We start from the raw sequence: 25068 nt of genomic DNA on the forward strand, positions 1-25068 counted from the left end.
AGTGTTGTCCTCTTTGCTATCACCATTGACTCTATACTGGCCTGTCTCCCACTGGACATCTCCAGGTCCCTTTTTATTGACATTTTTGCCATCTGTTGCAGTTCTCTGCAGACCTGTCTCATTGAGTGGAATCTTTAGCGATGCCTCGATCATCTGTACTGTTGGAGCAGCGACAATGGCTTTCATTTTTCCACCGACAAAATTGTTTGTATTAATTTCTGGCCACACAGTTGGTTTCTTCCACTGTCTTTACATCTTGGGTCTATTGCTCTTCCATTCATTGAAACTATGACATTCCTGGGGCTCATGCTCAATAGGAAACTTTCTTGGTCCTCCCATGTGTCTTACGTGGCGGCCTGTTGTACGAGGCCCTCAGTGTCCTACCTGTCCTGAGTCATACTTCCTCCATTTGTACTGGTCCCTTATCCATTCAAAACTAGACTATGGGTGTTTTGTTTATGCATCTGCATATCCATCCTTCTTATGCTGTCTCAGTACTATCCATCATGGCATCTGTTTGTCCAGTGGTACATTTTACACTAGCCTGGTTGAGAGTCTGTACACAGAAGCTGCCAAACTACCAGTGTCCTACCGCCGTGACTTTCTCCTCAGCAGATATACATGCTGTTTGTCTGCCATGCATGGCCACACATCCTATACCTTCCTTGATGACTCCTATGATCGCCAGTATGGGACATATCCCTCTTCTCTGTTACCCCCTGGAGTTCGCTTTCAGCTCGTGCTCTGGCAGCTTAACTTCATGCTACCTGCCCCTTTCCTGATTGCTGTGAACTCTTCACCACCTTGGCTTCATGCGGGGGCCCGTGTGCACCTTGGCTTTCATTTGCTTCCTGAGGACACTACTCCAGCCTCGCTCCATCGTCTTCAGTTTTATGACCTTCACAAGGAACTTCGTGGCAGTACCTTTGTGCACACTGATGGCTCTCCGACTGACTGTGATGTCAGGTGTGCCTTCGTCATTGGCACCAATCTTTTTCAGTATCAGCTTCCGGAACACTGCTCACTATTTATTATAGAGCTCTCGGCCCTGTATCAGGCCACGGTGTACATCTGGTGACACAGGCTTTTCAATTGCGTCATCTACTCAAACTCTTTCAGTGCCCTACAAAGCCTGTGTGTGCTGTAAACCATTCATCCCTTAGTGCAACTGGTCCAGGAAAGCTGTCACTTGCTCACTCTTGATGGAGCCACTGTATTGTTTATATGGGTTTCTGGTCACGTCGGCCTGATAGGAAACAAGGATGTTAATGCTGCTGCCAAGGCTGCAGTTCTTTACCTTAGCCCACTACTTCTTACACTCCCTCTGATGATCTCTGTGTTGCTGTCTGTCAGCAGGTGGTGTCACTTTGGCATCACCGCTGGTCCTCCCTTGATGGGAATGAGCTCTGGGTTATTAAGTCTCTCCCAAGAGCTTGGACAACCTCCTCTTGGCCCTCTTGCCATGAGGAGATCATTTTAGCTGTGTTACACATCGGGCATTGTTTTTAGCACCACCATTTGTTAAGTGGTGTTCCCCCACCATTTTGTGCTCACTGTCCTCAACCTTTAACAGTCCACCATTTCCTGATGGAATGCCCTTCTTTGAACCACTTAGTGTCTCATTTGTGTGTACCATCTGATTTACCGGCCATTTTAGTGCACCGTCAACCACGTTTTACTTTTTATCTGCCTCAGTAATATGGCGAAGGACATTTAACCTTTAATCCAGGACCTCTGTTTCTCTATGGCATATTTTATAGACCTTTCTCCATGTACCTGCTTTTAGCTATCTTCTCTTCCATTGATTGGGATTAACGTGTAATCGTTTTTAACTCTTCTCTTTGTATTCGTGTTCTACAGTTTTGACATGGGCGCATGTGAAGCTAGTTGTTTTTGTGACTTAAAACAAAACAGACCAAATCCCACACATTCACACAAGCACAACTCACACACACATGACCACAACGAAGATACTATAGCTATTTGGATGTCACACTGCATGGGTTGGTGCTCCTTCCACTGTCCACTGGTTGCAACATCAGATCACCTGACACACTCTGTAGGAGGTGACACTCATTTCAGGCATCACTCCGTATTTTACTAGACTTCAATTACACATCTCGTCATTGACAGTGAGAGGCAGATACATCCCACCCCAGCACGGCAGGCAGTGATGGCCAATGTATGGCTGGCTTCTGCCCAAGCAAAGATGTACACGCATCATCGCAATGTGGTGCTGACATCAGCCCGCCAGCAATCCTGGACCTCTTCAGTCGGCCAGGCCCTGACATTAGTCCATTTTGTGCTGTTACTGTGTTCCACTGCAGGGCATCTGCACCCTGGTGACTCAGGCCCAGCTCGTGTCTACCATAGAGATGAGTGAAAACTGCCGTGCTCGGGACATGACCCTCTGTCCTCTGGCAGGGGTCTGACAGAGGCAGGTCAGCAGCACTGAGTCCCACAAGGTAGACTTAGTGTGGGAGGTGGTCATCCACACCCAGTCTAGAACCCACTGCTGCAGCTGGTGGAGCCCAGTTGTTTCTCACCTAGTTTAGTGTAGTGGCCTCAAAAAATTCACAGCTATTTATAAGGCTCTTGGGTGCATTTATTGCACTGTTACCCTGCTCCCGGTCACATAGCTCATAACACCATTCTTGCCCTGGTGTGGTGACACTGTCCTGCTTGCTCTGGTTCGTACCACTGCTTGGTGCAGATTTGATCAAACAAAAACTTTGTGTTCTGCGTTATGGCAGGTCTTGTCATGGGGGAATCCTTGTCAGAGAGGTCCAGTGCATGAGCATCTAGGACGGTGATTCCAGTGGTGGCTTCCCGTTGCCTTCCACTGATGATAATGAGAACAACACAACACTCAGTCCCTGAGCAGAGAAAATCTCCGACCCAGCCAGGAATCGAACCCAGGTCCCTTGGCATGACAGACAGCCGCACTGACCACTCAGCTGTCGGGGTGGACTCATCAAACAGCAGAGAGATAAAATAACACACTTGTATTAAATTGCAATATAACTATACTCTGCCACTGCTCTAGCACCAGCGAACGTTTTGGCTGGTAGCAGTTGAAAACGTGATGACGTAGTTACGAACAGTACTGACATGTACCAATATATATTGAGCAGAACTAGGGAATGAATTGACACTGCTATGGGGACAGATTTTAGCGCCTGTTGTTTATATTACATCTTGTGGTTATGTTTTGATTATAAGAAATTATGTTTTAAAAAAATTAAATTTCAGAACAGTATTTTGTAAAAATGAAGTAACATTGAAAGTTTTATCAGAAGTTTTCAAATTTCAGAACTTGTCTTTTTTTAAAAACTGAACGTGATCTTCAACCTTGTTTATGCGCCTGACATTACTCAACACCTCAACTGTACAATAAGTTGCTACTTTTACTGTTTCAGCACTTTCATTTTGTTGTTGGTGGTGTTCTCTTTGTTGAAGTTGTTAGCAGTAGTAGAAGTAATGATGATGATGATGATGATGATGATGATGATACTGTTCTGTTATTATCTAACTATTGCATCAATCTATTTATCACTTGTAACCCAACTTATCAGGTGACAACTGAGTATCCCTGAATCTTATATACTTACCATCCTGCCTTCTTCTTTCTTTGATTGTTGTCTACATTTACATCTGCAACAATGCCTCAAACTGACAGGAGAAAATATAATATCCTGTTCAGTTGTTTTCAGGTCATAGAATTTGAAACGTGGGACCTAGGGAAAGCAGGAAAAGGTGTGGATGGGGCCTAATCAGTTACCGTTGGTTGCACAGTAAACACGTACACTTTATTTAAGGAAATAATTTTTTAAAAACAATCATTTTAAAGAAATAGACTGTAACGCAAGCTACACTGACGGCTGAAGGCCTTATTATGAAAGAATTCAAAATTATTTGTCGGCTGAAGGCCACAAGCAATACTTCAGAGCAATTAATGGCTGAAGGTCTGAATTACAAATGAGGAAGACAATTACATGTTAAAAATACCAGAATAATTTTTAAAACAATCATTAAAAAAATTGACTGTAACACAAGCTATACTGATGGCTGAAGTTATTATTAAGAAAGAATTCAATTATTTGTCTGCTGAAGTCCACAAGTAATAGGAATAATTTAAACAAAATATTATTTTTAAAAAATATATTATTTTTAAACAGTTGACACAATCAGGCCAAATAAAGAAGGGAGTGATCCACAGACAGTGCTCCAAAGATCAACCTGCGAATAGTCCCTACAGCTGCATAAGCGGTGAGACAGACAGCCAAAAACTATCCTACTATGCAGACAGGGTTAAGACCAAACTGCCTATTCAAAATCTGACTAGATGCACATGGAACTGCAAAAGACAATTCCAAAACAACTCAATGGAAAAATAGTCACTATACAGCAACAAGACGAATTGCACGTGGACATGAACGCTAAGCACACAGAAACGGTCGAAAGACCAGATACACGTCAGCCACTGAGACGACCGACCGAATGACCAACCATCAGCCATTGCCAGTGAAATCAGGCAAGGAAAACATTGGAGTGTAAAACCGCCAACTGACAGCTTGATGGCATGAGGTCACTTTGACAGAAGGACACACACACAAGTGAAAGTTGCACTACTGAAATATAACAATCCATTCAACTTAAACTCGCTGAATCCGGACCTCGACATGGTCATGCACTCTTGTGACCACATCCTTCCATCAGGCAGTGCATATATTGCTAGCTCATTCAGCGAGTACTGGCGTTGTCGGACCTCACAGCTGCTCCGTCCCAACTGAACTGCCGACACACGACAACCTGGAAATGCTAGAGGTCGCTCCAAAGATAGTACCACAGTACTCACTATCGATAAATGCTGCTGCTGCCACTCATGGACAGACAAAACTTGCAAACATAGTGGCACCAGTGAACGCACTAAGAAAACAAGAGGTCGTAATCCAAATACATGATGCCAACCTGTCAACAGCACAAACGCGAGCCGGAGCATGGCTCAGAATTACTGTAAAAATTTCTTATTTTTGGGAAGCAGTGCTTCATTTCCGTGAAGTTCCCAATGACAAAATATTTATTCTGTTTCAAATAATTGTTCATACTGATGTCTGTTTCACATTAGCAAATAATTTCAGAAAATGCTATCTGTCTCTCACATAATGTGGACTTTACATTTATGATTTATGCAAGTGGCATGTCACTAATTACAATAGTTGTAGCATATTTAATTAATGGAATGTCATTTTATTTTGCAGATAGCAACTATTGTATATTCACGGCAGTCACGTGTCAGTTTTGATACTTTATGGCTGGAAGATCTGTATGAAAAAGTGATTATGGAAATTCAAGGAAGCAAGATAACACCACTTGTAGTGAATCCTGGAAGGATACTGTTGACATCGCAGAGGCTATATTTTCAACCCTACAATAATATTGAACCTGTAGGTTATCTTTTTACACATGTTAATGTTCTTCGCTTTATTGTTATTGATAATGTCAGACATTTTTATTGATACAGTCGCGCGTGTGCACCTGCCCACACACACACACACACACACACACACACACACACACACACACACAGACAGAGAGACTACATCAAGCTCCATGTTAATTATTTGTATATGTTGCAGTACCCAGTACTGAAGATTCAGTTGAAGGATATAAAGAGGCTGATTAAAAGAAGATTTCTTTTGAGGCAGGTGGTAAGTGTACATTTATTGTTTATGATAAATTAGTAGATTTCCTAATATTAGTCAAGGTAATACTCAGATCCTACTCATACTTTAGTGCTGTTTAGATATATTCATATATACTTTTGCAACAGTAAGCAGGGCAGAGTGTATGCACGCACGCACCCACACACACACACACACACACACACACACACACACACACACACACACACACACACACACTCAGTCCTCCCCCTCAGTGTCGCCTTACAAACAGTTACTACAGTAGTGTATGTGCATCATGGGGTAACTACACTCATGCTCATAAATTAAGGATAATTGCAGAATATGGTGCCACACAACATGGCACTACACAAAACTGGCACTAACAGCATGGGCACATAGGGAACACACATGGCACAGATCTGTAAGTCCATGGTATTGGTGATAAGTTGAGAAAACCGTCCTGAAACACATGTGCTACAAAATGCCACTGTGTCCTGTTCATTCACCCCGACATCAATATGGGATATGATCACCATGCACACGTATACAAGCCACACAATTGTTTGGTATACTCTGGTTCAGGTGGTCAAGCAGTTGCTGGGGTGTAGCATCCCATTCTTGGACCAGTGCCTGTCGGAGCTCCTGAAGTGTTGTAGGGGTTTGAAGACGTGCAGTGGTACGTCGACCAAGAGCATCCCAGACATGCTCGATTGGGTTTTGGTCTGGAGAACAGATAGGCCACTCCATTCGCCTGATATCTTCTGTTTCTAGGTACTCCTCCATGATGGCAGCTCGGTGGGGCCATGCGTTATCATCTATCAGGAGGAAGGTGGGACCCACTGCACCCCTGAAAAGGTACACATACTGTGCAAAATGACGCCCTGATACACCTGACCTGTTACAGTTCCTCTGTCAAATACATGCAGGGGTGTACGTGCACCCCACACCATCAAACCTCGACCTCCATACACATCCCTTTCTAGGACATTAAGGGGTTGGTATCTGGTTCCTGGTTCATGCCAGATGAAAATCCAGCGAGAATCAGTGTTCAGACTATACCTGGACTCGTCCGTGAACATAACCTGGGACCACTGTTCCAGTGACCATATACTGTGTTCTCGACACCAGGATTTACGGGCTCTCCTGTGACCAGGGGTTAGTGGAATGCACCTTGCAGGTCTCTGGGCGAATAAACCGTGTCTGTTCAGTGGTCTGTAGACTGTGTGTCTGGAGACAACTGTTCCAGTGGCTGTGGTAGAGTCCCAAGGAAGGCTATCTGCAGTAGTCCGTAGCTGTCTGGTTGCACTGATGGTGATATATCGGTCTTCTTGTGGTGTTTTACACTGTGGACGTCCCGTACTGTAGTGCCTGGACGTGTTTCCTGTCTGCTGGAATCGTTGCCATAATCTTGAGATCACACTTTGTTGCACACGGAGGGCCCATGCTACGACATGCAGTGTTTGACCAGCCTCCAGTTGCCCTAGTATTCTGTCCCTCATAACGTCATCAATATGTGTTCTTTGAGCCATTTTCAACACACAGTCACCATTAGCACACCTGAAAATGTCTGCACACTTACTCGCTGCACCGTACTCTGACCTGCACCAACACACCTCTGTCTATGTGGACTGCTGCCAGCGCCACCGTGCGATGACCGCAGGTCAAATGCACCGCATGGTCATACCCCGAGGTGATTTAAACCTGCAAACTGCCCACCAGAGCATTATTTCACCATGTATCAGCATTATCCTTAATTTATGAGCATGAGTGTTTATGTTTTTCATATCTGCCCTCTAATGAATCCTTAGACAAAGAGGCTCTTGCAGATCACTTCATGCATCATCTGGGCATCTTGACAGCATGCTGGATTGCATTGGTCTTATTACTTACACAGTTGACTATGTGAAATTTAAAACGTTCCTGGTGTATAGATTGTTACATGAAATTTTGTGCGAACTGTAAGAGATCAATAACTTTCTGATATGATGTTTTGGTGTAGTGTTCTGGTCATCTTCAAATGTATACTGGTTAAAGTACACCGAGTCACTTTATTTAAGGCCCCACCTGTTCATGTGTCGTTAATTGAAATGGTGCTCTAAAAGCGTTACTTGAATACATGCACTTCTGATGCACATTTATACATTGCTTTGAGCACCAATTGTGGTGTGAGCTCACCTTACCAATATTAGACTGACTATCTTTTAGTCAATGAAACTGCAGAATGATCTTGGCTAAGCAGACCACAAAGTTTCCCAATGACTGGATTCGGTGCAGTGTCCAACTGGAAACCATCATTCCAACTGATAAAGTCCTCTGACAGTCATATTTCTATTGGTGAAGTTCAGAAAGTTTGAAGCAGAGGCAACTATTTTCATTCAATAGCAATTCATCATAGACCAGTAGAAGCAGCATTTGTCAGTAGAGGATTTGCTGCATTGGTGCAGGTGAGTACGCCAATTACGCTTCACGGTACCTCCTGAACGGTGCATGTGGTTTGCCCTTTATAGGATTTGCCACACTCACACGGAATCCTGTAAACATTTACCTTGCACATGTTTTAAGTAGTATATTGAAAAATGTGCCTCAGTTGTGAAAATTTTCTGGTCTTTACCCAGGTTTTTGCTAGAATAATCTAGCCTTCTTCAAAAGAATAAAATTACTATAACATGCCAGAGTAAGGCACAGTCAACATCAAAAATTAAAACCTATAGTACCATGGTACCATGTCAAATTAAAACTACTTAACTGAATTCCAGCCCCGGCATCACTTCACCACGCGGCCAGTTGGCAGTGGCAACTACGTTGGCACTCAACATAGTTGCTGCTGCCAACTGGCAACTACGTTGGCACTCAACATAGTTGCTGCTGCCAACTGGCCGCATGGTGAAGTGATGCCGGGGCTGGAATTCAGTTAAGTAGTTTTAATTTGACATGGTACCACGGTACTATAGGTTTTAATTTTTAATGTTGACTGTGCCTTACTCTGGCATGTTATAGTAATTTTATGCTTTTGAAGAAGGCTAGATTATTCTAGCTGAAACCTGGGTAAAGACCTGAAAATTTTCACAACTGAGGCGGATTTTTCAATATATTATTAGTCTATCACAGTTGCTGAGGGGGCTGCAATATGCTAAAAATTCTTAGTTTTAAGTAGTCTTTGGGTGCACCCAAAAACACCAGATTTTTTTCTGGAGGGCAAAAGACGACTGCAAGACAGTATTTTCTTAGCACTCTGCCTATTTTTGTTGAAATATCTCTTTCCAGTATATGACGTAAACTGTTATCTTGACACTGTCTTCATTGTTCTGCCATTTATACGTCTGGAGCACTTTCTGTATATGATTAAATGAATACCTACTTACTAGGAACAAGTTTGGAGATGTTCCAAATCTGCTCACGTGTTGTTTGCATTTGAGATGCTATCAGCTTGGTGAATCAGTGTCTCAAGAATACCCATTGTATGTGCCAGATTGTGGCAACTTATAGCCTATAAGTTAAGATTTTATGAAGGGGCTTTTGATACACCAAATGTCCAAGTATGTCGTTGATTTTGCATCTCACTAAGACGTGTAAAAATGGAGTTAAGATGTTGAAGTAACTCTCAGAAACTGTCCAAATCCTGATACCAGTCTGTAAATGTATCATCAATTTATCACCAAAATACTGCTGGTTTCAAAATTGCCGAGTCAGGTACCCAAAACAGGTTGTTCACCAAGGGAGTCAAAGGTTTTACAGGAGGAAAGGTGTCCCTATTTATTGCAAATCATTTATGTCAATACATCATATTTTTGGAACTTTATTGTATTGGTCCTAGAATGTGATAAACTAGTCATGGTGGGAGGGACTCGCATAATGTCTGGCTTACAGTCTGCAGATCAGCAGCTAGCTTTTGGTGGGCATGTTTTCTTGCAGCTCACACCATGGTAAATGTCTCAATGCAGACCATCACTAAGACAGCAATATCAGTTCCGTCCAAAGGGTTAAACTTCACAGTTCAGCCCACAAAGATTCCTGCAGAGGATACCATTGGTTCTGTGTAGGTGTCGCGCCAACAAGTACCACAGGTTGAAGCTGAAGCTGAAAGATAAGACAGGAAACCATAAGAATGCTACAAGGTGGAAAGCCAACCAGACATAATATTACATGTGAAGAGAGACAGGCCATAAAAGTGCTCAGAAATAACAAGGATATTGTAGTCCTACATGCAGATAAAGGAAATGCTACCGTTTTTGATAGACACCTCTGAATATCAAAAGTAAATGGATGAGCTACTGTGCGACCCCATTACAGAGAAATAAGGAGTGATCTGACAGCTAGAATAGTCAAGAATATGAAGGTCCTTATAAAGGACTGAAGAACTGATTCTGATATCACAAGGAGACTCGTAACCACAGTTCCCATTCCTCCTAAATTTATGGAACTCTTAAACTCCATAAGAAGGATTAGTCATTTAGGCCTATAGTGAACAGGAACAACTCCCTATGTATTATGTAGCAAAACATCTGGCACCTAAATTACACTACCTTGTGGTACAAACAGACTATTATGTAAAGGATTCTCCTTACTTTGTAAAGCTGATTAAGGAGCAGCGGATACAGTCAACTGACATTTTGTTTGGTTTCAATATCAAGTCTCTCTTCACTAATGTACCTACAGAAGAGATAATTCACATCCTACGTAAGCAAATCCTATGGGATAGCTTTGATTTGATACGTATATGCCTGTCATCAACATACTTCCTCAGGCAGGGAAAATATGATAAGGAATTAGATGGAGTGGTAATGTGCTCCCCCCACTCTCCCCAGCCACTGCAGACATCTTCATGGAAACTTTTGAGCAAACGGCCCTACCTTCTGCACTATAATGCCCCTAATGTTAATTTAGCAATGTTTCCTTACCTAACTTATAAGTCAATGACAGAGCAGTAGAGCAAGGTGTGATAGGTGCCGCACAAAGACCAATGTTCACATGTGGTCAAGGAACACATCTGGATTACTGACTACGTGACTACAAAGAAACACATGAAATAATCTTGATATTCGTAAGTTCTAAACAAAGTCACTTGTCAGCATGGTTGATGCTGGAAAAGAGGTGTGGCGCACTAGAAAAGGCGGATGCCAAGCAAGTTGACAGTCGCATCTCTGAGTTTCAGCAGCACAGCAGTATTCCAGAACGAGGCATGTAATTAATAATCTTAGGCAGAAGATGCAGCACGAAACACCATTTACATACCCATCTGCATAGCAGCATTAGAGATGGTAGACTTCACAGTACATGTCATCACCTGGCATGTCTGTAGCAGTGCATGTGTAGAGTAGGAATCAGTGTTGACACTACGAGGAGAAGATGGAGATTGGTCAAGGCTAGGTCAGCAGATTGGTGGAAATCTCACCACAGACCGAGCGATTTTCTTCTACCAGTAGCCAGCAGCTATAGCATGCAGGTATCCGGTCATGTGACAGGATCGACAGCTTGGGATGGGAGTAACACATGAAGGAGAAACTCCCTGCTGTAGCAGAAGGCCATTGTGAGTTACGGACATTTGAAATTGCTAACCTAGCTGTGCAGTGAAAGGCTGCCACTTGGTGCCACACCCACGCGAGAGTGGAGTGCGGGTGGTGAATGAGGTAGCGACAGTGAAGTCCGGTACCGGTGGGGACCATGTCTTGTACCTGCGGTGAGAACGTATGTGGTGGTGTCGTCAACTGCCATTGCTGGCCAAGCGATGGGGGCAGATGCCGGATTTCAGTTGTCGTAGTGCTGGTCCACTGCATGTCAGCCAGCAGCGGCATGGTGCCAGCAGCTGATGTGAGCAATGAGTAAGCTGCCAGCACATGGGATGGGGCAGCTGGGTCACATCATCCTGAGCCAGTGGCAGTTCTGCATGTGCAGGGGTAGGCAGGCACTGGACATTGTTGTCACTTTGGTGCTGTGGAGGCAAGAGTGCAATGTCGTTGCCTGTTGGCTATGTGGATAGGTCGACAACTGAAAGTGCTTGCTCCGGGCGCTGTGAGACAGTGTCCTTGATCATAGTGTGGGAGGCTGGCATCGAGGGGCTTCATCAGCTGGAGTGCTTGGTGCGCTATCGGTGGTTGTGGCATCAGTGGGGGTGCTGGCAGTGTCAGAGGTGGGCATCTGTGGAGTTTTGATAAGTATGGTGGCTGGGCTGGATGATGTGGGATTGAGTAGCATATAAGCAGGCTTGAGCTGGTTGACTGAAACAGTGGTAAGGGTGCCATGGAGGTAACGTAAATGTCTTGGGGTACCTCTTCAGGACTCACTGGGGGTCAGAACAGTGCAGTCGAAACGGGGTCTGGTTAGCACCGATGCACAGCATAACATGTGTGCATGACATGAGGTCACCGTGAATGAATTCCCTGTGTTCGCCATGGGTCACAGGCGAGCCATACAATCCTGCAAGATGGCGACGAACTCAGGGATGACATCTGTGGGCAGGTGTTCAGGCTCCAGGTAGTCACCAGCGATGCGAGTGGCTGGCTGTAAACAAGGTAAACAAGGCACTGTGGTCGGTAGAAGACAGATGGTGTCGATGTAGTGGACAGTTGAATGGTGGACCTCCTGATGCACAATGGACCTGTGTGTGAGAGCAGGAAATTGCACCGGTAGGTCATCGTAGGGGCTGGAAAACACCACTCGCTTCGTGTCAAAAAGAACAACGAAACGAGTGGTTCACGTTGTTGATCTCCTGGTCTTGCTTTAAATGATGCAATGGTCTGCAACGTTAGGGAGCAGGCTGTAGTGTCCAATGAAGTCCTCTCCAGTAACGGGGTCAATGACATCAGCAACAGTGAAGATCTGGCTGAGGTCCCATGGCAGGCCACATTTGAGAACACGATGATGTATGTTGTAGGTTGTGATGGTGGAGTTGTTTGCTGCTACCAGGAGGGTGGCTGAGGCAGTACCATGAGTATGAGTCGCTGGAGGAAGGTAGCCAACTCAGAGCTGGTGTCAATCAGGAAAGGCATGGCAGAGCGAGTGTCATGGACGAACAGGTGATTGGGAGATCGAGCAACATCTGGGTGTGTCTAATCCCAGAGGCTGTTAGAGGGCCAAGAGCAGGGCTGATGGAATGACAGCCAGGAGGCTGCATCTGGTGGAGATGGGGCTAGTGCTCAGCAGTTGCAGTTGCGGGCAAAGGGACCAGCATGTCTTGAACCTGGTCGGTGAGGCTGGTGGCGTCGGTGAGGTAGAGCTCAGCATGCGATATCACAGCTGTCTGTCTTGAGGCTGTGAGGCAAGCCAGCCTGATGTGGTATAGGAAGCCGTTGGAGACCATGTGTGGCTCTGTCAGGTTTCGGAGGTAGCGCAGGAATTGTGAGGGTTTCTGGTCCCCACACTGCTCGATGGACCCAGACGAGCTGCATTTAGGATGATGTTAGTTGTGTCATGAGGTGGTGCCAGAGTGTCTTGTAGCAGTCTGTGGCTGGGGTGATGAAATAACATCAAGGATATCCATTGGATCTACATCTATGTGGTTACTCTGCAATTTACACTTAAGCGCGTGGCAGAGGGTTTATCGAACCATTTTCATACTACTTCTATACCATTCCATTCTCGAATGGCGCGTGGGAAAAAGGAACACCTAAATCTTTCCTTTCGAGCTCTGATTTCTCCTATTGTATTATGATTATCATTTCTCCCTTCATAGGTGGGTGTCAACAAAATATTTTCGCATTCGGAAGAGAAAGTTAGTGATTGAAATTTCGTAAATAGATCTTGCCGCAAAGAAAACTGCCTTTGTTTCAGTGACTACCATCCCAACTCACGTATCATATCAGTGACACTTTCACACCTATTGTGCGGTAACATGAAACGAGCTGCCCTTCTTCCACAATATTATCTATGTACTCGTAATTGTAATTCCTAGGTATTTAGTCGAATTGTCAGCCTTTAGATTTGTGTGATTTATCATATAGGCCTACCCAAAATTGATCGGATTTCATTTAGTACTCATGTGGATGACCTCGCACTTTTCTTTTTTTTAGTGCCAATTGCCACTTTTTGCGCCATACAGAAATTCTCTCTAGATCATTTTGTAATTGGAATTGACCGTCTGATGATTTTATTAGATGGTAAATTACAGCATCACCTGCAGACAATCTAAGGGGGCTGCTTAGATTACCACCTAGGTCATTATGTAAATCAGGAACAGCAGAGGGCCTATGACACTACCTTGCGGAATGCCAGATATCACTTCTGTTCTACACGATGATTTACCATCTATCACTACGAACTGTGACCTCTCTGAGAGGAAATCACGAATCCAGTCACACAACTGAGATGATACTCCATATGCACGCAGTTTGATTAACAGTCTCTTGTGAGGAACAGTATCAAAAGCCTTCTGGAAATCTAGGAATATGGAATCGATCTGAGTTCCCCTGTTAACAGCACTCATTACTTCATGGGAATGATATTTTCTGAGTCCGTGTTGGTTATATAGTCATTTTCTTCAAAGTGATTCATAATGTTCAAGTACAGTATATGCTCCAAAATCCTACTGCAAATTGAGGTCAGTGGTATGGGTCTGTAATTCAATGGGTTACTCCTATTTCCTTTCTTGAATATTGGTGTGACCTGTGCTACTTAGAAGCAAAAACTCACATGGAATTGATGGCATTTCCAGCAAAATACTAAAAGCTTGTTCTCAACAGATAAGTAAGATTCTCAGCCACCTGTGTAATAGCTCTCTGGAACAGGGCATTTTCCCTGATAGACTGAAATATGCTATTGTTATACCTTTGCATAAAAAGGGGGATAGATCTGATGTCAACATTTACCGTCCAATCTCCCTTCTAACAGCTTTATCCAAAATTTTTGAGAAAGTAATGTATTCAAGAGTAGCTTCACGTATCTGTAAAAATGAAGTACTAACAAAATGTCAGTTTGGTTTCCAGAAAGGTTTTTCAACAGAAAATGCCATATATGCTTTCACCAATCAAATTTTGAATGATCTGAATAACCGAACACCACCCATTGGGATTTTTTGTGATCTCTCAAAGGCTTTTGATTGTGTAAATCATGAAATTCTGCTAGACAAGCTCAAGTATTGTGGCATGAGTGGGACAGTGCACAAATGGTTTAATTCGTACCTAACTGGAAGAGTGCAGAAAGTTGAAATAAGTAGTTCTCATAATATGTCACCTCAAATTGACCCCCATGATCAGCAGTGACATAAGCTTGACAGCTAAAGTGGGAAATCCATACCATTAAAATGGCTCTTGTCGTTGTTTCCCCTGAGATGTCACTAACTGTCAATACTTGTGCCCAACAAGTGTATCATTCAAAATCTGTAGAAATATATTGATACCTATCAGGCGGTGGAAGTGGGCACACATGATCTGCGTGACTGTGGGAGAAATGGACTGTTGCTTCTGTAAATTCTCCGACATGTTTGTTTATCAGTCTGCTGACTTTGCAGAGGTTGAATTGCTTTGTAAATACTCATGTAACTGTTTGTCTTTGGTTACACTGTACTGCACTGTTTATAATGTATTGCACAAGAAATTGCATCAGTTCTGAAAAAAGAAGCAGCAACTACATTTTCTGCCCTCTTATTGTCATGTGTCCATTTTAATTTGAGCAGTGAATTCTAGTTGGCAAAATAGTTGGTGAGAACAACCCCCCTTGAGTTTCTTGAAAGCAGAAGTAATTGATTTATGGTCTGTGTAGACTACAAATGGTCTGGCTTCGACATAAGGATGGAAGTGCTGCACAACTTCATAGATAACCACGATCTCCCAGTCATATTTACTTCATTTGCTTTGTACCTCAATCATTTTACAGGGGGAAAAATTAAAGGTTTCCAACACTTCACGTTGATGGAGAGCTGCATGCTGGCTGGCATATATCACTATGGCTAATAGTGTATTACAGACAAGATAAGACAAAAGAACTGCTTTTTGTAAGTTGGCTTTTACCTTTTCAAATGCAGATTGGATCACTGACATCCATGGCAGGATATGATGGCCTATGGTATTGTTATCTGGCAGTGCTGCTGGCAGCAGTACCTGTATCACCGCTGCTTCTGGAAGGTGTTGGTAGTTGAAGTTACTGATTCTCAGGAATATTACTAGCTGCTGTTGGGCATGAGGTGTTCTTAACACCATTTATTTTCTCTTTGAGATGACAGATACTGGCCACAGAAATTGTATGCCTGAGGAATGTTACTTATTTATGGCACAGAACACATTTTGTTTTGTTCAGCATTAAACCGTGTTTGCATATCCTGTCAACCACTGCATTGAGGTGTTTTGCATGTGATGGTGCTGTCTGAGAAACACCAAAATATCATTTAGATAGACAAAACAGAAATTCAATCCCCATAGCACTTCACCTACAAAATGCTGCCATGACCCTGTGGCATATTTTAGACTGTATAGAACATGAAGATACTCAGAAAGATGAAAAGGTGTCTCACTGTGGACTTGGGGATGTCTTCCTCTGCCACTGGAATCTGGTTATGAGATTTTTTATAGTCAGTCATGATAAAAATTGTAGCTCTGGCTAATACATTCATAAATCTTTTATATTAGGGTCTGGGTAGTAGTCAGGGAAGGTATGTGCAGTCACAGCAGAGTACTCTCTGCAGGACCTCCAGGTGCCTCTGTTCTTCTTCACAAGGTGTAATAGTTTTGCCCATTGGATGTCAAATGATACCCATTTGTAACATTTCCTCATATTCTGCCCTGCATTGGAAAAACAGTTCTATGCCAATATTTGCAACCATTGAGAGACTGTCTTAATATGGTCTTGTCTTAATATGGTGCATCCTGGTATACTTCTCTTTACCTAAGTGGCCAATAACTTCCTGTCTGTCTTCTGGTACAACAAAAGTATGGGGCGAAGTGGTGACATTGATAGTATTTTCACCTATTTTATCTATGACCATCTCACTGCCCCTCTTGATCTGTGTCATATGGAGATTTATTTCTGGTCCTTGGTGTTGAGTGAAATCTGCTCCCAACATTGGCTCAATAACAGTTGCTTGCATGAACTTCCATTTGAAGTTTAGAATGAAACCCAGGTCACCTGTTATTCACATCCACCATATGTTGTAATGGTCAAGTTGGTGGTTGCAGTAAGGTGGAGCGGTGCGCTGACTGGTGCAGTTTCGTTCTGTATGTTTGGTTGTGTGCGTACATCTGAACCTGATTTGATAAGGTAGCTACAGTTTACTTGCTTGCACACCATATACAAAGGGTGCATTTTTGTAAACAAACATGCTTGGTGTGCTGTGTGTGTGGCTGTGATTGATTTGTCACTGTTAAATGGATCAATTTTAAGTGCAGTGTCTTGGTTAATTTTGAATTTGATGTCTGTGGTGCTTCCAGGGTTAATAATGACTGCTTTGTTTATGATTTGACACTTTTGTGCAGCAGTGTGGCTTTCTGTGTTCGCTGCAGGCTTCAGGGATTGTTTAGCAACACACATGGATATGTGCACCTTGTGGTCTGATTGCCAAAATGCCTGTCGATCAGCACACTGAATGATGAAAATTCCCTTGTGCATGTCATTTGGTTGTCCATCTGGTTCTGTCTTTGGAATAAGTGACTATCATCTTTAGTTTGGTGCAGGTCCAGTTGTTCACTGACAGTTCCAATAACTACTTCTGAAGTGTGTCTGTTTGACATAGTAGATTTTGGAGTTCTTCATTAATGTTCAGCTGCTGCTCTTCTCATATAGTGGCAGTTTCACCTGAGCTTGCGTCACCACCAAAATTTTTTGCTTGTTTCATCATCACATTAACTTCATCTGGTACTGACAGTAAAGAACTGATGTCCATTTGTCACTCATCACCACAGTTGCTTTTACTGGTAATGGTAGTTGTGCTAGCCAAACATAGTGTAGTGATGTAGTGTTGAACCCGACACTGCTTCTTCTTCTTCTTCTTCTTCTTCTTCTTCTTAGTACACTGAGTTACACGTTCAGCTGACTTAAGTTGTCCCTCAAGGGGTGATACTGCTGTTGCAAGTGTGAGTGTAATGTCTGACACATTGTAATTGCTCAGGCACCTCTTGGGTTGGTGCATAAGCTCATAGCATTTTTCCATAAGTTTAATAAGTGCAATAGGTGCACATAACGGAGACTTTAGTCATTAGTAACATATTCTCCTTCACTATTTACAGCAGTCTGCCAATGCTAGGGTATCTTCTTGAGTCCACAACTATAGAAACTATGTAGTTTTGAGACTAAGAACTCGTTGAGCCATGTTCGGAGTGCATTCTCATCTAGAAAAGAGGTTCCTTCAAAGTTGTTCAATAGAGAGCAGAAAAGGTGAAAATCTGAAGGCACAAGGTCAGGTGAATAAGTCATGGGTGGAGTGACTTCCCATCCCAGCTCCTGCATAATGTTTTTTATCATTCTAGCAGAATAATACCGGAGGGGGGGGGGGGGGCATTATTGTGGAGTAGCAGCACTTCACGTGGTCCTACTGGTCTCTGGTCTTGGATTGTGTCTGCAAGATGTCTCAGTTGTTAACAATAAATGTCAGATGTCAGCAGTGATGGTTACATCTCGATGAAGCAATTCATGGTACACCACACCATTGCTGTTCCACCAGATGCATAAGATTATCTTTTGTGGCTGCACACAGGTCTTTGTACTGGGAGTTGCTGGTTTGTTTGGGCTCAACCATTCCTTTCTTTTCCTTATGTTAATGTAAAGACATTTCCTGTCATCAATAACTATACTGGATAGGAAAGGTCGGTGTTGGTCATGAGCCAATGAGCAAGCAGATATCCACATAAGGCCATCCGCTGATTTTTGTGATTTTGGCTTAGAAAATGCGGTACCCATACGTCTGATTTTTGAACCTTCCCATTGGATGAAAATGTCGCATGATGATGGAACAATCACAGTTCATCATATTTGCCAGTTCTCGAGCGCACTGATGTGGATCATTGTGGATTAATGCATTTAAATGATCTTCATCAAATCCTGAAGGTCTTCCAGAGTCATTCTGGCCTGAGCTGTCAGTATTGGCAGTCATGCATGCTTGAGGTGTGGTTGCTTGTGTGCATGAATGCTGTATGTTTCTCTATTTCTCTTTTGCTGGTGAAGGCTGTGACCAAAAGCTTTGTATAGTATCTTTTAATTGTGCCTGTCTGCAACTTAACATGTCTTCTTTACAGTAAGTAACAATCTATCTTTTTCCTACATAGAACAATATGTTGGAAATGTTGAGATTTCTAGACATGGCACTCCATTTTCTAGCATCCACAGCTCCACTCACTATCTCCAAATGACAATATTATAATATTTAAACTTAAATAGTATCAGTGAACTACAAATAAAAACTAACGATCAGTTAATAAACCGTTAGCGGCTGGAATACCAACATGCTAAACATAAACACTGTGCACTTATGCGCCAAGATAAGGAGTTGTTAACTGCCATGGCAAATTGTGTGTGATCACTAGTAACATTGTTTTGTGTGAAAGCCAATTATAACATTGCAAATGACAGTTTCGGTTTCATGGGTAGGTGTTAAAAAATTTATACTTTGTCATGCTTTGGAAACTATGCTGGTTTTGACAGGCATATTGTTGTCACATTTGAAGTCTGTTTTGCTGCCTGCAGGAATAACTTAATATTACTGTGTGTTGCAATTTGAGTTTGGAAATCATTAGTTTGCTTTGCCAATCTTCTTGTTGTCATAAAAGATCTATTTCTGTTAAACCTGTTAGAAGTTACGATGCAAAGTCATTATTGAACTTTGTTCTTTAACTGGGGTTTCTGTGTTACATTGTATTCCAGGGGTGATCAGTTTATAAGATCCTTGCATAATACACACAGTAATAATTCGCTAATACTTATGTAACTGAATAAACTGACTGTCAGGATTCAGAACTGTGATAACAGTAAGTAAACATAGAAGAAGAGGAAACATAAATATCACCAAAGTTAGATCAGTAGACCAAAGAACAACATACACACTTTTAGTCATTGTCACAAGTCGATGTTTCCCATAATCGTATACTTTTAATTATTTACCATGTAGACTGATGGGAAGTACTGTCTTCTTGTTTGCTCCCCATCACCACACAAGCCATTACACCTTTATTTGAAGTGTGTTTATTATTAATATAATAACCTGAGTTACCTTTAATTGCCTCTCAAAACTGGTACTCTTGTTTGTGCTGTTTAGCTTCAATCTGCCTAGTCTTGCTTGCACCTGTCCCCTTACACATCAAGCCACTGTACTTGTATTTGGGAGGATGCCAATTCAAAGCCCTGTCTGACCATCCAGATTTAGGTTTTCCATGATTTCCTGAAGTCACTTACTGTGAAATTATGGTTGGTGGCTTTGAAAAGGCACAGCCTATTTCCTTCTTTAGATTATGTTAGTGCTCCACCATAATGACATCATCATTTATGGGATGTTAAACCCTTATCTCCCTTCCTTCTTTCATTCCTCCTTCCCCATACACTGTACATACTAGCTTGCATCTGTCCCACTACACATTGCCTCCTCTATGTACTCGTAAGGTCCCTACTAGTATGTTTAAATTTGCAGATTCTGCTGTAATTAAAGTAAAGCTGCTTTCAAACTGAAGTTTAATTTGTATGCTTCAGTTATATACTACGAATGGTCCTATTATAAGTGGTTTTTCCATACTTTCCTCCAACCTTTGAAGTGACATAGTCAGTCAGTTCTAGGAGAACCTACAGTTGAACATGGATTCTGGACCACAGAGCAACTTGGAATTTTTTAGCTTTATAAGTCATTTACAGAGATGGAAGAAGCAATAACTGTGGGCAAACTTCTAGGAGCAAGTAAGGATTGAACACAGGAGCTTTTAATTTGTAGTGTGACACTTACCAACTTATCCTTATAATGTAGATGTTTGTGTGCGCACACATTTTAGTTCTTCCATGAGCACATGCATGTTTCTTTCATTGATGATACAGCCATTATTCTATATCCTTTTAATGACAGTTTTCTGTTAATGTGTTATTTCACTCTCAGTTTTCTTTAAAATCACAGAGTGCATCTAGGGCCTTGAGTATTTATCATTAAATGCATTTGACAAGGCAGATAATCATTAGGTTAACTGTCAGCTGCATTTCAGGACAGTAGCACTATATAAGAGAGATGAAAATTCCAATTTTTCATTAATCTCTGTAGAAAACTTATGGCTTGAGTGGCCATGTTAACTTAAATTTGGCGCTGAAAGAGTTGTGTTTGGACAGTAAAACAAATTTGAAATTAGGACACGGGTGAGAGTAGTTGGTAGACTCATAAGTGTCACTAAAACCACCATAGTTGGAATTAGTAATAATGATTCTACTGGTCTGGAACTGCGCGACCGCTATGGTCTCAGGTTCGAATCCTGCCTCAGGCATTGATGTGTGTGATGTCCTTAGGTTAGTTAGGTTTAAGTAGTTCTACGTTCTAGGGGACTGATGACCTCAGATGTTAAGTCCCATAGTGCTCAGCGCCATTTGATTCTACTGCCACCAACGTACATTTCACGTGAGGTCCATGCAAATAAGATTAGGGCTCACACGGAATCATAGAGACAATAGTTTTTCCTTTGCTCTGTTTGTGAGTGGAACAGGAAAGGAAGTGACTAATAGTGGTACAGGGTACCCTCCAACATGCACCATATGGTGGCTTGCAGAGTATGTATGTAGTTATAGATTTAGTGAATAATATCTTGCACAGATCTTCAACTGAAACTTATTTTTTAGAGAAAACAATGTAACTGGTTGTTTTAGACAAAAATTGGCAATTTATCACCAAAACACTGTCTTCTGCAGTAAGATCAATGAACTTATAATCAATATCCATGAGCCACAAGGTATACATTATGTCCGTGTTCTGTGCTGTAGTGAGCACCATATTAATTCTGGTGTAGAAAAACTTATGATAAATAATTATTACTTAGCAACATCATTTTGTAGAATGTCTAAAGAAAGAGATGGTGTTGCCATTTATGTTAAAAAGTGTCGCATGTAGAGCAATTAATGAGCAGAATTATTTTTTAGTATAATTGTCTCTGAATAACTCTCATGTGTCAGTACTTGCAGTGTACAGAGCACCTTAGGGAACTTTAGTCTCTTTTCGAAGAAGTTAGCTGCTCTCCTTATATACTTATACAAACACAAAAGAGATGTGATTGTGCTTGGGGACTTCAATATAAACTTCCTAACAATTTCCAGAGACAGATCAGGCCTAGAAAATATGATGTCCACATGTAATTGGCTTCTCTAGTCAGCATCACTATCAGAATACCTTCATGTACAAGCATACTGATTGATAATATATTTATAGACCAGACCAAAATAGGTGATACAACTACCAGACAAGTCTTGAATGCTCTCTCTGATCATGATGGACAAAGACTCAGTATAAATAGTGCAAGTATCTATGAGAATGATAGTGCCCCCTATTGGAAAACAGCTAGGACAATTAATGATGAAACTATACAGACTTTTAAATCACGTGTCCAAGCCACAGACGGGAGACCTGTGTATAATTTAGAAAATGCCAATTCCAAGTACAATATTTTCAGTAATGAAGTGGCACTAACATTTGAAAGTACTTTCCCCCAAAAAATATATAAGACCAAAACCACAAAACATAACAAAAAGCCATAGGTAACAACTGGTATTAAGATTTCATGCAAAAGGAAATGAGAGCTGTATGTCGCCACAAAAAAATCAGACAACCACAACCAGATAAATCACTATAAAAATACTGTAAAATACTAAATAAAGCTATTCAGAAGTCAAAAAGTTTGTATCTGTGCTCCAAAATTAATAAATCTAGTAACAAATTCAAAACAATATGGGAAGTGATAATGAGTGAGACTGCTGCAAATTGCTCCAGTAGATCCCAAAACATTGTTCCCAGTAATGAACGTAAACAAGTACAAAATCATGAGACTCTGGCAAAAATTTTTAATGAGCACTATTTAAGTGTTGCTGAGAAAACAGGACACAATGGCTCCTTAGAAGAGGTCTTAAAAATACTAAAAGGTTATTTACCAAATTCCATAGAGCAGATGGGCATAGCCTGTATAATAGTACAGGAAATAAGAAAAACAATTATTGCTTTAAAAAGCAAAAATTCATCTGGTGTTGACATCATCTCCGGCAAACTGCTAATAGACTGCTGGAATCATTTCAGTGAAGTCAGAGCTCATATATTCAATACCTCTCTGAAACAAGGTATCTTCACTGGCAGGATGAAGTATGCTATTGTAAAGTCCCTCTACAAAAAAGGCGATGCCTCAGATGTTGCAAACTATTGTCGTATCTCTCTCTTGAATACATTTTTAAGGTCCTCAAAAATTAGTATTTGCTAAAATAGTCTGTCACCTTGAAAACTTTGCAATAATTAGTGAAAACCAGTTTGGATTCAGAGAAGGTGTCTCTACAACTGAAACTATATTTTCATTTACAATAATATTTTGGAATGCCTTGACAAGAAGACATTGTCTGTGGGCATATTTTACTCTGTCTAAGGCCTTCAACTGTGTCAATCATAGAATACTTATAGAGAAAGGATGTCACTATGGACTCCGAGGAGAAATGGTTGGCTGTCTCAAATCCTGCCTATAGGGCAGACTACAGAAAATAGTGTTAGACTGTAACAGTACGCAGGTAGGAGGGTCAGAGTCTGACTGGGGAACAATAAATTATGGTGCTCCACAAGGTTCTGTCCTTGGTCCCCCACTATTTGTCATATCTATCAGTGACCTACCTTTGTCCTCAAACAAAGCAAGCAACTTTACAATGTTTGCAGAAGTACTGTGGTAGACATTAAGACATCCTCTGACCTAGAAATAATTGCCAACCAATTACTTGATGATGTTGTGAATTGGTTCACAGTAAATTCTGTATCAATAAATCTCAGCAAAACCAATTACATTCATTTCCATTCTAGTCACAAAAGCCCACAGGGGATAAACAGTCGCCAAAATTGGAGACATCAATGTCTCAAAGTCTGCTTACTTTGGCTACTCCCAATCACTTATGTCTTATGAAATAATCCTTGGGCAATTAATCACTGTTGAAAAAAGTCTTCACATGTCAGATAAAGGTTATCTGAATTTTGTGAGAGTGCTTCCAGGAACCTTGTGTTGCAACCTTTTTAAGCAAATAGGAATACTAACCACACTAACCACTACTTCACAACATCTCTTTTCAGTCATGACATTCATGCTTCACAATCCTTTTCAATATGAAATAAATGAAACATACTATCATCATAACATAAGAAGGAAATTTGATGTACACTGTGACCTGAAAAATTAGTCTCTGGTGCAAAAAAGTGTAAAATACACAAGCACAAAAATCTTCAGTGTACTTCTAAATCATATTAAGAGTCTACAAGGTAATAATATACTATTTAAAAGTATACTAAAGGAATTCTGCTTGAAAAAAGTTTCTGTCCTCTAGAAGAAGTCTATAGTAAAGACAGCTAAGATTATTTACCATGTATTACTGTGTATTCCTGATTCAATATATTTTGCTGCTTTAATTAGATTAACTGGTGATCTCCAAGTCAAGAAGATGCTCACTTTCACTCCTTAAAAAATTGTTTGGATAAGATCTTAAAATTATATCTTAACCTCTGTTTGTGAGTGTAATTTGAATTTACTAATTGTGTTACTTCATTATTATTTTCAATTTATATTCTTAATCTTTGTTTATTGTCCAGATGGAAACAAATGTAATATTGAATTAAATGTCTTAACTCATCCAGACTCATGCATTAATACGCAAAAATGGATCTATAGATTCTGTATTTCAAGAAATAAATAAAATAAATCTCAACCTGTCATTGATACAATGTAGTGCAAGTTTCAAAAGTACAGGAAACCACTATACGTGCCTATGTTTATATCTGTCTGGCCATAAATTGAACAATTTTTGTGAGCATGGCTTTCACTCTTATGTTTCTTGCTTTTATTACTGAAAATGGAAAGCTGCTGATCAGTGTTCATCCAATAATTTACAGAAGCTACAAGACTGCAGTTACAGTATGAAATTATTATTTTTATAATTATTGTTATTAGTTATTCCAGCTGTGGTAGTTTTAGTTACAATTAGACACTTAAGAGTCTACCACCTAGTATATAGTGTTTCATAACACATCTCTTTCCCTTTGTTGTATGGAAGAAGAGATTTGAGTTGAAAAGTTGAGAAAACTCAATGTTCTTTTTGTGGTTCCTGTCAGTCTTGCTGTAATTTTCTTCAGTCATTATAAGCTCCTTACATATATTTCAAGTATATTCTCTAATAGAACAATGAAAATAATCAGTTATTGATGATATAATGTAAATGGATAGAGAAAAAGATCTAGTCACCAAGCAGTGGCAGGGGAACACACACACAAAGGGGTACA

General features: G+C 41.2%; 1 protein-coding gene across 1 annotated transcript in view; it reads left to right on the top strand.

Annotated features, from left to right (window-relative positions):
- Positions 1-25068, top strand: part of LOC126458511 (protein FAN-like) — a 209785-nt gene that overhangs the window by 49108 nt on the left and 135609 nt on the right. The window contains exons 5-6 of the mRNA XM_050095606.1: positions 5262-5447; positions 5640-5711. Of these exons, the coding sequence (XP_049951563.1) occupies positions 5262-5447; positions 5640-5711 (258 nt within the window). The remainder of the gene's footprint in view (positions 1-5261; positions 5448-5639; positions 5712-25068) is intronic.

The sequence above is a fragment of the Schistocerca serialis genome, chromosome 2, assembly GCF_023864345.2.
Source record: "Schistocerca serialis cubense isolate TAMUIC-IGC-003099 chromosome 2, iqSchSeri2.2, whole genome shotgun sequence".
NCBI lineage: Eukaryota > Metazoa > Arthropoda > Insecta > Orthoptera > Acrididae > Schistocerca > Schistocerca serialis.